This window comes from Branchiostoma belcheri, unplaced genomic scaffold, assembly GCF_001625305.1.
Source record: "Branchiostoma belcheri isolate BF01 breed outbred unplaced genomic scaffold, Haploidv18h27 scaffold25, whole genome shotgun sequence".
Lineage (NCBI taxonomy): Eukaryota > Metazoa > Chordata > Leptocardii > Amphioxiformes > Branchiostomatidae > Branchiostoma > Branchiostoma belcheri.
In genome coordinates this window covers 1,902,519-1,916,696 of record NW_017803854.1, presented here as the reverse complement: position 1 = coordinate 1,916,696, position 14,178 = coordinate 1,902,519, and the positions used below count along the sequence as shown (strand labels likewise).

General features: G+C 41.8%; 2 protein-coding genes across 2 annotated transcripts in view; one reads left to right on the top strand and one right to left on the bottom strand.

Moving 5' to 3' along the window:
• Nucleotides 1-1,637: 1,637 nt before the first annotated feature.
• On the top strand, nt 1,638-8,162 carry LOC109471393 (uncharacterized protein DDB_G0271670-like). The gene is made up of 5 exons (XM_019770681.1): nt 1,638-1,683; nt 2,591-2,729; nt 3,485-3,978; nt 6,644-6,785; nt 7,895-8,162. Exons 1-5 carry the CDS (start codon nt 1,638-1,640, stop codon nt 8,160-8,162), a joined length of 1,089 nt encoding a protein of 362 aa, XP_019626240.1.
• Nucleotides 8,163-10,116: 1,954 nt separating this feature from the next.
• The window catches only part of LOC109471392, a 12,059-nt gene continuing 7,997 nt past the window's right edge, over nt 10,117-14,178 (bottom strand). Inside the window, exons 3-6 of the mRNA XM_019770679.1 lie at nt 12,469-12,741; nt 11,246-12,022; nt 10,802-10,917; nt 10,117-10,256 (exon numbers count right to left, since the gene is read on the bottom strand). Of these exons, the coding sequence (XP_019626238.1) occupies nt 10,152-10,256; nt 10,802-10,917; nt 11,246-12,022; nt 12,469-12,741 (1,271 nt within the window). The 3' untranslated portion in view covers nt 10,117-10,151. The remainder of the gene's footprint in view (nt 10,257-10,801; nt 10,918-11,245; nt 12,023-12,468; nt 12,742-14,178) is intronic.

Below are 14,178 nucleotides of genomic sequence, written 5' to 3'. Positions count from 1 at the left end.
ACAAACAAACATCATTAATAGAATTTAATCGTATTGGTTGACAAGGACTAAAAGAAACCAAGTACACCAATTAACCTCATCTCCCTGTATAGTATATACTTTGCTATGCTATAGTATGCCATATAGATAGATAGCAAGTAGATAATGGATGACAAGGCCAAGGTTGATAACGGAATCAGATTGATGTTTTCATTAAGGTGTCCTCCCTGGCTAATTTGGCATTTTAGCTTTCCATCGTTTTCTCACACAGAAATTTAGAAAGAACTGTAGTTGTACTGAATATTGATACCTGGGTACAAAAGGGTAATGAATATGATTTTATGGACCATATGGATGATGTCATCACATTTTATTGCCCCAAATGTAATTATCTTTAAAGTTATAATATAGCACTTTGGTACAAGTAACTGAAATAAAAGTATGATTTTCATGTGCAGAATGGTCAAAGCTACAAACGTACGTTTGCACAAATTGATATCTACTAATTATCCGTAGTTATTAGAGAATAACCTAATTGCCTAATTAAAATCTAGTTATTCTCTAATAACTACGGGTAATTAGTAGATATCAATTTGCGCAAACGTACGTTTGTAGCTTTGACCATTCTGCACATGAAAATCATATTTTTATTTCAGTTACTTGTACCAAAGTGCTATATTATACCTTAAAAGATAATTACATTTGGGGCAATAAAATGTGATGATGTCATCCATATGGTCCATAAAATCATATTCATAACCCTTTTGTACCCAGGTATCAATATTCAATACAACTACAGTTCTTTCTAAATTTCTTTGTGAGAAAACGATGGAAACCTAAAATGCCAAATTAGCCAGGGATGACACCTTAAGTATGTAGTAATCCAAGCGTTTTTGGTCCTTGAGAATTTCTGTTAACCATGGTACACGGACAGTCAGGTGACTGTCGTGCGTTATTGCTACCATGGTAACGTGTTACCATAGTGATGATAACGTGTTACCATGGTGATAACGTAAATATTTTCCTCGCTGACGCACTCTGGACTCTTGTAAACGTCTAAGTACCTCATTCAATGTTTGATGACCTTCCTTCCGTTTTTAGATAGAAGCACCACTTCTATAAAGAGATCAGATGCCGGCAATGAATTATGTACAGAGTGTCCCAACAATGGCGGTCCCAACACGAAAAGTCAATATCCCACCATTCCCTGAAGAGCACCTGCACTTTGTAAACAATTAGAAATGGTTTCTGAACGCATGTGACATGGAAGATTCGTATCTCTCTTTATAGATACTGTAGGAATGTTACTATGCCAGGACGATATTCTATGGTGAAGAAGCCTCCTTGAGTCCCAAATAGATTAGTAGATCGCGTATGAAGTTCCATGGTGCGTTTTTGAGGTTGTATAACCTAACGGCAAAACTATTGGTGCATATCGTATTTATCGTATCATATTTAATCAAGGTGGCATATTAATGAACATCACGAAGACAGTCTCGTGGACCAAGCGCTCCAGCTGTAAAATACAAACAGGATTCCGAGAAGACGAAACAGTACAGCAGAGTGTATAAGCGTCATCTGGACAGCGCGTTCTTGTATCAGCGTGTTCTAGAGGTCATCTGTACATCAGCTTCTTGATCTAGAAGACCGGAGTGAACATGGCGTCCACGACGGTCAAACCGCCCTCATCGAAAAACTCAACAGGTAATCATACAATATTGCCTCATACTTCTCATAGCACTCGTGTAGGTTAAGGCGTTTCATTTTTATGCATTATCGAAAGAAATGCAGTGACATTACAGTTAATGGTAGACGAATCTACGTTATAGTACTGTCCTCTGGCTGCAATGTGGCCAAAAGTAACATTAGAAATGTTACCGAATATAGAATACAGACACGTGTTGCTGTAGCAAATTTAAATCAAGCTAGCTTTAGTTCATTTTGATATAATCCAGCGTTGGGCATCCATTCCTTTGTTGAATAAAGTGACTGTTTTTATAAGGTGACCGTCTGTCACCTTCCTCAGGTCAATTCTGACTGGTTCACATTGTACAGCCAGCACAGGTGTTGCTGTAATAGATCTATTAATCTAGATAATTCCGGTTCTGTTTACAAACTAAACATTACCAAACTATACTTCCATTTACCACCATTGGTATATCCAACTTTCCGTTCAGTGATTGTTGTTCAATAAAGACTATTGTAAAACTTACTTAGGTATCTTTCACATGTTTTTTTCTAATTTTGTTATTCCATTTCACATCGATACACATTAACGCATAACATAAAGAAAGGACAATGAGAAAGAAAAACCTAATCCATGGATCCAGTCTACATTATAACAAATATCTGAAATTAAATTAAAACAAATCACGGTAGAGTTGCAATAGTGGAATTATCATAAAGTCATCCTTCTATCATGAAAGTTCATCTGTTTTGGTAGTTACACAAACAATTCTCTCACCTAGAGCTTTCAACCTGTCACTCTGGTCTTTCTCAGTAGACTGACCCAGTGCAGCTGGTCGAAAGATCTAGGTGAGAGAATTGCGTTGGACCAAAAGTTTTAACTTTAAACAGTCATCCTTCTCATGTTGCCTTTGCTAACACACAGGTGATAACAACTACGCCTTTGGCATGCAGACAGTCTACCCCATGAAGATGACAGGAGCCGGGATCATCATCACCACGGCTGTCTTAGTCTTTATAGTCTGCCTCATCATCATCTTAAAGATCATCCACCTCTTATGGACGTGAGATACATTTGGTCTCACTGATCTAAAGCTATCGGTACCGAAACATTGAGTACATGTTGGCTTGCAGTTAGGTTTAAGGCCAAACGGCACTATTGGAGGTAGGTAATTACAGAAGAGTCCGCCAGATGTCGCTCGTGATAGATGGCATACATCCATTCGAACCATTCAAACACTGAACATGTATACAAGCTGTATACCGGGGACACAGTTAGTGTGCATTGTTGTCTACCAATTCCGTCTTTTTTCAAACATTTGATAACCAACAAGACCTACCCACCTACCAAATATCAAGATAATCCATCTAAGCTTTCTCGAGTTATGCTGTTGACAGACAGACAGACACACAGACACACAGACACACGGCCAGGAAAACATAACCTTCGTCAATTCTTGGCGAAGGTAACAAAAGTATTAGATAGTAAAGTTCCCTTTTCCCAACCAGTTGTTTAACAAGAGTAGACGTATTGATGTCCGTCTGTCATCTTCATCAGGGCAATTATATGACTGGTTCACTGTGCACTGAAGCCATGTGTTACTCGTTCACTGTGCACTGGATTCAGTGCAGCTTCAGTGCACTGTGAACCTGTCATATTCATATCTCCCTGATAAAGATGACAGACGGTCATCGAAACGTCGGGTTTTCTTAAAGTAGTTGGGAAAAAAGAACTCTGCTATTGTTGTTGTTTTCGTAACTTTTATGAGCCTCAACAGGGCTTATATTGATTCAAGAATTTGCCTTTTACATTCATCAGGCCCGGTGGGAAGACACCAAGACGCAGGAAAAAGTCAGCCGACTCCGGGGTCCCGTGGCTGAAGAGGATGAGCATGAAGTTGACTAGGAGGAACAAGTCGCCCACGGATGGAGACCACGACGCCACCGACCGCACCGTTTCCATGACGCTGTCGGAAAAAGAGGCGGAATCCCGTTCGGACACGCCAACCGTCACGGCGAACACCAAGCGGAAGCAGTCCAACTGGTCTGTCGTGTCACACATCGGGAAGGTAACGTTCGGGAAGAAGAGAAACAAGTCGTCCAAGAAGGAAAAGGGCGACAAAAAGGCGTCAATCAAAGACAAACAGGAGAGAAAGGGGTCGAAGAAGGACAAGGGGGACGCTAATAAAGATTCAGACAAAGGAAATGTGGATAGGAAGGAGTCGGTGAAGGAGAAGAGAAGGGAATCAAAGAAAGAGAAAAGTGAGAGGAAGCTGTCAAAGAAAAAGTCGACGAAAGACCGAATGATGCTGAGTAAGCATTTGAGCACACTTCCCGGAGAGGTGCCTCCTGTCATGGAACGGAAACTCTCCATCCCTTAGATTATCACAAATACGGGCGTGAAAGTACATTTAAGTTATAATAACGGCTCTCAGTGGCCAATGTGCAGATGTTGTCACATCGGCGCACCGAATTTGTAAGGTGTTTAGCACCCAGACAGACAGATTAGCCATTAGCCTAAGAGGCTCGGTGGTGTCACTCCACCGTATAGGTGGGGAAGTCGTGTAAAGTGTCTTTCCCAAGGGCACAACGTCGGGCCACGGTGAGCATCGAACACAGGACCTCTCGGTTCCGAGTCCAACGCTCTAACCGTTGCGCCACCGACGCCACGTCAAAGTACATTTGAGCAAGGACATTAGATATTCTATATATTCTATATAATAGCTTGATTTGAGTTAATTAGCAGGTCAATGTACAGCTATTACACGAAGACGTACCTTTTGGTTATCCACGTTTGATTCGACCAGATCCTAGTCTCTACCCTGACATACACATCTCAAGTAATAGATAACACATGAAAACACGAAGACAACGTGGATCATGGCATATTTCCGATGCGCTGTGATATTCGCAGAGTAACAGTAATCCATCTTGTTGTTCGCTATTGTCAGTTCTTATTGTTATTTGGTGGGTGTAAAAACTAGCAGAGGTCAGTCAATTCAAATGGACTGTAAAACTTGTATGTATCTGTGACTAAAAGGTAATCTATAAATGCAGACTGAAAAGATTTGTTAGACAATCATGTGGCTAGCTGTAAAATGTGAATTGACACCATTGGTACCGTAAAAATGATTATTTCTGTAGTCTTTTGTACGAAATTGATATGGAACATGTTACATTTCGTGATTAAATGTACAATTAGTCTAACAGACTGTAAAGGTGGTATATTCTTAATACTTGTCTGGAGTCCATTTAATAGTATGGGAGACATTCTCATGAACAAAGACGTTCTCATGAACGAGTGTGAAACGTCAAACGCATCATTCATAAGTTATAACCTAGTATAATATCTCCAATAAAAAATTGCAATTTAATTGCTTGATCACAGATAATGAAGCACCCAATTGCCTTCAATGATGTTCACATAGTAGATAATTAGCTTGGGGAAATGACGTCATTTGTAACTGTTACGACAGGACGTCTGCCCTTTACTCCGTCACGCAACTTCAGAGTCATGGAATCTGAATAATTAAACGGTTCCACCGAGTGGTTCATTCAGTCCGCACAGAGGCACGCTCATGGCGAACAATTGTCGTCTTTGATCTCGACCTTGCTATTTTTAGAGCGACATCAATGAAGACATCTTGGACCAGATCGTGGAAATCGGCTTGTTGATCACCAACAATTGTTGTCACCATGACAACGAAATTTCATAGCAGTGTTTTGGGTTTTCGTGACCTTGAACCTAACAGATCTCGAGTCGGGAAGTTTTTTTTTTTTGATACATTGGAGCTGTGGGGGAAATTGTATTGTGTATTTTAATAGGACATCACACCACTTCCTGAATTCCTCCACATACTACCCACTTACTCCACGCCACCCGACACGTGTTGAGTCACCTTCAAGTTGACCTTCTAATCAATCATCCGTCAAAATCACCTCCCACCCAACATACAACCAAAGGAAGTAGAAAAAATTTCTGGCTTTGTTTGCTTGGTTGTTTATTGGTTTGTTTGTTTGGGCTTTTGTTTATTCGTAATACTCAAATCGGTCTGCTGGTTGCTTTTCGTTGATGTCGTGAGGGAAAAGGTCATGGTTAGACAAATAAATCAACATACGGGCTACACGACGTCCTGTCACCTTAGAGCAAATACCGTACAAATTATCTTCAAGGAAAAAATGGTTCTCCTTATCTTTCTAAAGTCCTCTGACATGACAGTGACCTGAATCAAGGTTCATCTTTGGGCTCATTGCGTGACAACTAACGATCTATTCACCTTAACCTTTACACAAAGATCGCCGGTTGGAGAGAAGACACTGATGACATATCATTGCTCCCATGAGAGCGCTATCGTCTGAATCTCTGCTAGATTATTCTTCCATATGTACATCCTGTAATCACTCTATAGTCTTTAGTGAATGGTGTACAGGAAATCTGAGTTTAGTGACTGTTTAGTCTCTGTATGACGGCGGTAAAGGCACATGTCTGTGGACTAAGGCTGTTGAAAGGAGGACATCATAGATGCAGTCACGACTGACATGTCTGCTACCGCGACTCCCCTCCCCTCGCTCTCTCCGGAAGCAGGTAATAGTTTTTAGTATAGTGGCATCATCTTGATGATGTTGTTTTTAAATGAATATCGATCTATCCAACATTGAAATAGCTTTTTATCTACAGATGTTGTAAAGATCAAGGGATGTTTTTATATTGTGTCATAAATATTGTTTGGTGTGTTATCAAATGCATGTATTTAACAGACGTTTTCGAGATGTTTTATGTTACTGAAGCATTGCTTCTTTGTAAAATGTTAGTTTTAGCATATCATGATAGTGAAAAGTGAAATTGTCGACCGTTCTGGATGAAGTCATGATCATAATCGCGTAGTTGGCTATAGTGACACATTTAGATTGAAATATACTGATAACATTTCTCAGATAACTAAATTTGCTGACACGACTAAATTCCGGATCCCTGCAGAAGCCCTGCCGTTGTTCAGCCTGTCGCAAGTGTACGTAGTGAACATCCAGGGCTGGGTCATCCTACTGTCCGTGCTGCTCGGACTGGCCATCGTCGGCTGTCTGATCCTAGTCATCGTCTTTATCGTACAGGACTTCACAGGGTAAGAAAACAACTTGACAAACCATGCATCATTAGCTCCATATGCTCGTACATCTACAACTCCATCAAGAAGCGAGAAGAAATAGTAGATCACATTAGTATGTATAGTTTAAGTGTTGTATTCTTTCCCCTGTTTATTCATGACCTGTACTTAGCTTGTAAGAGCACAAACGTACAATAAATTCATTCATTCAACAACTACTCCGACCGGAAACTGGATAGATTTTGAAAACTGCCAGACGTTTCAAGTAACATCCACTCCTTTTCATCAGTGATGAACGGAATCTGTTTTATCCACAAACTACGTTGTAATTGCTGTAAAATAATATTACGGCGTGGTCCCATTCGTCATGGTACAATTTTGATGCTGTAGAACTTGAAGCAGGCTGTGACGAGAATCAACCGTCGACAGGATCTTAGAACGTTTTTGCCAGACAGCAAATTTTAATTGTCCGAAGAATGTCGTCAGTTTGCGATCGTATGACGTGTGTGACCGGGTTATTCATAATGTGCAATGGCTATTAATAACATATATATAATAACATACATTAAATGTCGATGACACGGTGACATGACCTACTTGTATTTTGAGCATGTCGCAGAAAATGTCATGAGGGCTCGACGGCTACAAATCACCATGACATTGGAGGACCTTCATCATCCATCATCTACCATTCTGGCTACATACCCAACACATCCTAGCAAAAGTAATAAATACCTACCCTAGCCTACATTTCGGGTAGAACGCTGACAACGGCTTAAAATTTTTGATCTGACATCAGCATTTCAAACCCCCTGAAACGTTATTTCACGCATTTTCAGAGGATCAATTTTTCTATAGTAAATCGGGTGAAATAAATATGTTCCCTTCCCTCAAACAAACGGAATGACGGATCCTAGAGACAGTCCTGACCCTGATGCATTTCAGTTTTGCATTGTTATGTATTTATTTCTTAGTTTTGCATTGTTAAACTGCATTTATTGGATCACCTCAAGACTGATATCTGAATCACAACTACATTGTTTCCTAGGCCCAATCATAACTCAATGATTCGTACCTTCATGCCGAAAGATGGTCTCTTAACCCTTGTCTTCGTATCATCCCATCAGCTCGAAGACGGAAGACGATGATGACACATCCAGCTCAGGCTCGTCTTCAGACTCTGATTCTTCATCCTCCTCCTCCTCCTCCTCTTCATCATCATCTTCATCTTCGTCGTCTTCGAGTAGCTCGAGTGTAGAGATGGACCAGAAGGAGTGGCGCAGGTTCAGCAGGAAACAGACACAGAAACATCTGGAGGCGCAGATGCAGCTGGCGAGGATGAACTCCCTCAGACGGATGCACGCGCAAGCTCTGGTCCTGGACGATTCGGACTAGCTATAGTGCTAGTATGTGTATGTCAGGGTAGAGACACGGATCTGGTAGAATCGTCTGCAGAAATCCCGGTTGGAGTCTTTGTCGACAGAAACTCCAATCAGGATACTGTTAATGTGTTAGGGTTTTAAGTCAATCCTAAAGTGACATGGATCAGAATTGAAAAGTTATGTAAGCGAACGTCCTAAAATTTACCTACTCTGATCGGGATTTCTACCAGTAGAATTGCAGGTTCTACCAGATTGCAGTCTCCCCCCTGACATATATACGGGACCGCCAGTGTCAGCAACAAACGCTGTCGAAATTATTTTTTAGAGAAGGATTTGGGCTCAGATTATCAGTCAAGGTAAATTGTAACCAAATAGCGACTTTAGCTGCAACTCTATTTGAAACTGTTTACAGTATTATTTATGTGGCGTATTTCGTATGCTAGTTTGTTCCTAAACACCTACGTTTTGGGTTTTCACTAGTTATGTGTCTTGTAAATATATTTCTAAGAGATGCTCTGTCAAACTTTCCACTGTCTTGGTAAAATTAGATAATACTTCTTTTCTTCATTTTTCACGGGTAATACACACTTACAAGTAATGCTTTGAATGAATATTAACAATATCTACCACTTTAATTTTGACCCTCCCTACTTCCCTGGAAGTAAGATCAAAATTAATCTCTAGCATAGGCCGCCTTAATTATAACGGCGTGTTTCAATGGAAAATTGTGGTTGTGAGCAAATGTTAAGGTTATGAATAAACGAGGCAGAACATGGTTTGTTTTTATTTATTTAAATCACACACTCTGTGAAAAAAATGCAGGTTAACAAAACTACGAAGACTTCAAAATGTTCACACAACACACAGAGTTAGTTATATGCAATACGTACAAATTTGGTTCTCACCGCGGTATATATAGCTGTTGATCAAGTCATTCTACAAAGTCGATGATCTACATCCTAATATTCCAAAAGCTCCCAATTTCATGGATAACCGCGAATTAGAGTGGTGAGAATGTATTTAAGTGTACATTATAATATTACAATGTTTTTTGACATGATTTGTGTCAATTATGTATATAATTATGTCTTAAGATAAAACATCAACACTAATTAACCGATAATTACCACACAAACGTCCTTTACAGAATGTGTTGCAATTACAGCATATGCAGCTATCATATACAGCAATGATATTTGCAAGCAAATGCATATGCAGAATATCCAGCTCTCAAAACACTATCAACATCATGGCACAGAAGCAAAAAAACATATTAGTACATAGTTTGTGCACCTTATTACCGTTAAGTATCGATGGGCAAGTCTAGAATCTTTGTACAATGACAATGTTCAACTAATCTCTTTCTATGATAACGGTCTACTAAACTATCACTAAATGACATGTCTTTGCGTGCAATGCTTATCTTTCTATATCATGATACAGGAGTGCAGAGTATACATATCATGGTATTTCACGAATTTACATCATATTTCTCTTTGAATTTAGGAATAATAGTTATCTCTACTGGCTACTCAAAAGTTCCTAGATTCATACCTCCATCAACTAATCATCATGGATATTTGACTTTTAGACTACTGCCAAGGTCATAGCTTTGGTCATAGCTCAAACACAAAAGGGGAAACTCCTCAACATCATTGTAATGGAATGGAATAACACATTATTTACATGATTTGTATCTCACAATATTAATTTCTAACAAAGTATATACATATGTACATTTTGATACCCAAGATGTCATTCAATATTTAACACAACAAAGGTACCATATTGATTCATTGTAAATGCTGCGTTGCAAAACAAAGATATCTTACAATTTTAATCAAGATTTATTAATGAGATTTCACACATATACACAATTACACGCAAACACACACATACACACACACACAAACGAACACACATAACCACATACAGTAGCTGCAGTGTTACAAAGACTATGGCGACTACCGATTGCTTATTATACAACGTCTGTAAAAGCTTTTTACTTTTTAGGACTTAACTTGTTCCACGCTGCTGTTAATGGCCAGGTCAGCATTGACGCTGCGCCATAAAGCATGTCCACGAGGGTCGGGTCTCCAGCCTTTTCCTGTGAAAAGTAAAGACAGTCACTTCAATTTCAATTTATTTATTTAGCCAGTAATTACATCTTTGGCCATTCTGGCCTGCTTTTCAGGTAATCCTGGATGCACATAAATTTACACACAACAAATACACAGTACATAAACTATTACTAATTACAACATCCTAAACATCAACAGTGTCAAGTCCTGCACCTAATGCTCTATGCTCTGTATAAAAGTCCTGAGAAGTCCTGCTCCTAATGATCTGTTTAAAAGTCCTGAGAAGTCCTGCTTCACTGTACTGGTCACAGCGCCATGGCCTTTTGTCCTCCAGTCTTGTTCATCTCCTCAAGAGTAATGTAATGCTGTTATCAATACTTAAGATTACATTATCGCCGTTTATTTGATTTGGACAATTTTTCTCTGCTGAAAGACTAAAGGACACCTTCGTATATTTACTCTTGATAATAGCCAATGTACATCTAAACCACCAAGTTTCTGCTGTGTTTTGAAGTATTTTAACTGCTCAACAGCGAAATCCTCTTTCCTAGGTGTAAACTGAGAACCTCACCTCTTCAAAGTGTGCCGTGACCTCAACTCTACCCTCAACTTGGTATTCCTTCTTGTCCGTGACTTCATAGAACGCCATGAGATAATGTGCCAAGCTGTGGCTCTGGAAGTCCTCCTCTGAAGGGAAGAGACAAGTCAAATGAAGACAAGTCAAATGACATTTTTAGGCTTTCATTGGTCCATATCTGATTCATTTACAGTAGTAGCATTTATAACTCACTATATATTGTCATATACTTCTCCATTAATAAAGGGTTAATGCCCCGCCCCGAGGTGTATATGGTGAGATAATCCCTGGTCAGGTGCGATAACCACCGACTCCGACTAAACCACCAAGTGAGCGTAGTCGTAAAGGTTAATATAATTTTTGAAGGTATGATATCGTGGAACTCAAGTGTGCTATGTAAACATTTTACTCTTTGTTTGTAATTTGATAGTATATTACCTTTCCAATCTCGGATGTCTGGTGAGATGTGCTGGCCTGGGTTGGTCCAGAGGGTGCGCTTCCAAACAGCGCCCTCACCGGCCTCGGGCTTACTGCTCCTGATACACAGGTACCACCCCAATGGCACGTAGAGGGAATCCAGGTCCTTCGCGGTCAGGCCCCATTCTCGCAGCTTACTCTTGCATTCGTCAAGCTTATCTGACAGTTTCGAAAAGTTATCTTTGGCACCTTCTGAAGTCTTCTCATTTGACATACCGACGGCGCTGAGGAGATCCAAAATACCCAACACGATGGGCTTCGCTGTGTCAGAGAAAGTCTTAACTTTCTTCAACACTGTTTGCCCTGCACATTGGATGGTTTCCGCTAGGCGGAGAATGTACGGCACGGGGTCTTCCTCGTTCACGATCGTCAACAGGCGAGGAGAGAAGTTGTGTTTCTCCGCAAACTGCTGGGCGCCGTCGTTTCCGAAGTACGGAGCGCCGAACGTGATGGACGTGACTTTGTCGAGTTGCTGTTTTTTACCCTCTTTGAGTAGGCACGCCATCATGTTCAAGGCGACGATGTGTGCCACAGCGCCCCCTAGGCTGTGACCGCAGACGACAATGCGGCTGTCGCTGTATTTCTCCAGGATGCTTTGGGCGGGGACGAGGAAGGCCAGTTCTTTGAAGCCTTTGTGGTATTTCCCGCCAACCCCAACGTCATGATTGTCGCGGCTTTGACCCCCTCCCTCCTGCCAGATACTCAGACTGTCCATGACGTCTTTGAATTCCGTTGTACCTGTGATACATGTAGTATAAAAGTTGGTGCCGTGACATGGTTTATTAAATTGTAGTCACTGACAAATGAAGGAATAAACTTCCTGGCATGTCTTGCTTATGCCTCGAGTATCATTGCTCAGACACAAACAGTTGTGAAGAATACAATGTCTCCTGTGAATTCATACTCTAACTTTAGTATGTAGTTCCTGCTCATTATATACAGGATAGTGTAGATATTACACTGGAGATATGGTACTGTTTAGGCCCCCATTCCACTTATTGACGCTCTCGCGGCGCTCTCTCGGCGACCTGAAATTGGCCAGAGCGCGGAGAGAGCGACGAACTCCACAAAGAACATGCTCAATTGGAATCTCTCTGCCCCCTCGTCAGCCAGTCAGATATCTGAGGCTGCTTGACATTGTATGGACATGCATGCCAAACATGTTGTCTGAGGTAATGTCTTACCTTTGAATGCAACGAACACTTCTTCTCTGTTGCGAGTTTCAGCCACGAGGTACCTCACCTCCCGGCCTCCGTCGGAGACATTCCGTTCACGTTTGACGTTGACCTCCACAAAGTCGTGCCCGTCCCGAACACCGGTACCCTCAAGAAACTTTTTAATAGTGTCGGCGTTGAGAGGGTCGGACCAACACGCGGCGCCAGAGCAAATCAGGGCCCGCTGCACGTCGCCAGACTTCACAACGGGCCTCTGTGCCATCTCCACATGCATGTACAGATCTGTCAGGAATGAAAATAAGTTAAAGGACAAATCCAATACTTTCAGTTTTGGGGCCTTTCCACCCAAAATCCTATTTGTAAATGGTGATTTATTGGTTTCTGCCAACCCCGCACATACTTGCGGTGATATCTGACATGCTCGATGTTCCCCTGCTAGCGCCCGATTGTCCGCTAGGCGGCGCTGCGACTGGACCTGTTACGTCACCGGAGGGTCGGAGGTTGGGGAACCGGACTGGTGCCGCTGTGAAAACTGCCTGGAAATGCCCTCTGTACGGGAGACTGTGTTTGTTGTCATTTCTAGGCAGTTTCCACAGCGGCACCAGTCCAGGTTCCCCAACCTCCAAAGACTCTCCAAAGTTGTGTTGGCTACGAGTCGACTTGGTAGGTGACATCGTAACAGGTGACAGGTAATATCGTATTGTAAGAGTAGGTTATTTAAATGACCTAGCTATAGGTGCATGTTACCCACCACATGAATTTAGAAGACGCCAAGAATTTCATGTTAAGATGACTTATCAGATAGCTATCCTTAACTGAGCTATGCCTAGCTTGAGTGTTAGCCTTGTTAGCTTTCGTCCGCTCCCGCGTTGACGGGGAGTGGATCTTGCAAGTTGGGGAGCGGACGAAAGCGCGCTAACAAGGCTGACACTCAGGCTATAGGCTATACCTGAGACTACTGCTATAAACATGCACATTTGACAAGTTCAAATTTAGATACCTTTTTCGGCGTCCCCTCCCTCGGCCTCCAGTTCATACTTTGCGTTCGCCTGTACGTTCCAGAAGGGCTGGTTGGTCAATAGGGGCTGCACGAGCAACCTCCATGGAGGAGCTCTGCAGAGCTCCTCCATGGAGGTTGCTCGTGCAGCCCTCAGCTCTGCAGAGCTCCTCCATGGAGGTTGCTCGTGCAGCCCTCCGCGATACCCCCGCAGAGCTCTGCGCCAAAACAAGCCAATTCGTTGGTTGGCATCACGTGTTCAGTTTTCTATGGAGCTCTGTAGATATCAAGTCAATTCAATGTGAGTAGTAGGCGATATACAGCCAGTACTGTGTCACAAATAAAGACTTCGTCACTCAACTCTGCGCAACACGGAGAGCTCTGCGCCCTAACAAGTCAATTCTTGGTTGGCGTCACGGGTTCAGTTTTCTATAGAGCTCTGTGAGTAGTAGGCGATATACAGCCAGTACTGTGTCACAAATAAAGACTTCGTCACGCAACTCTGCACAGGACTGCTCGCTCAACTCTCCGTCAGTCTTTGACACACGGAGAGCTCTGCGCCAAATGATGTCAATTTTTTGGTTGGCGTCACCGTTCAGTTTTGCTTTCATCTCTTTGCGCTCTGCGCTCAAACAGGTCAATTCGTCATGGCTGGCGACACAGGTTCAGTTTTGTGTAGAGCTCCGGGGATTTTAAGCCAGTTCAATGTGACTACTAGGCTT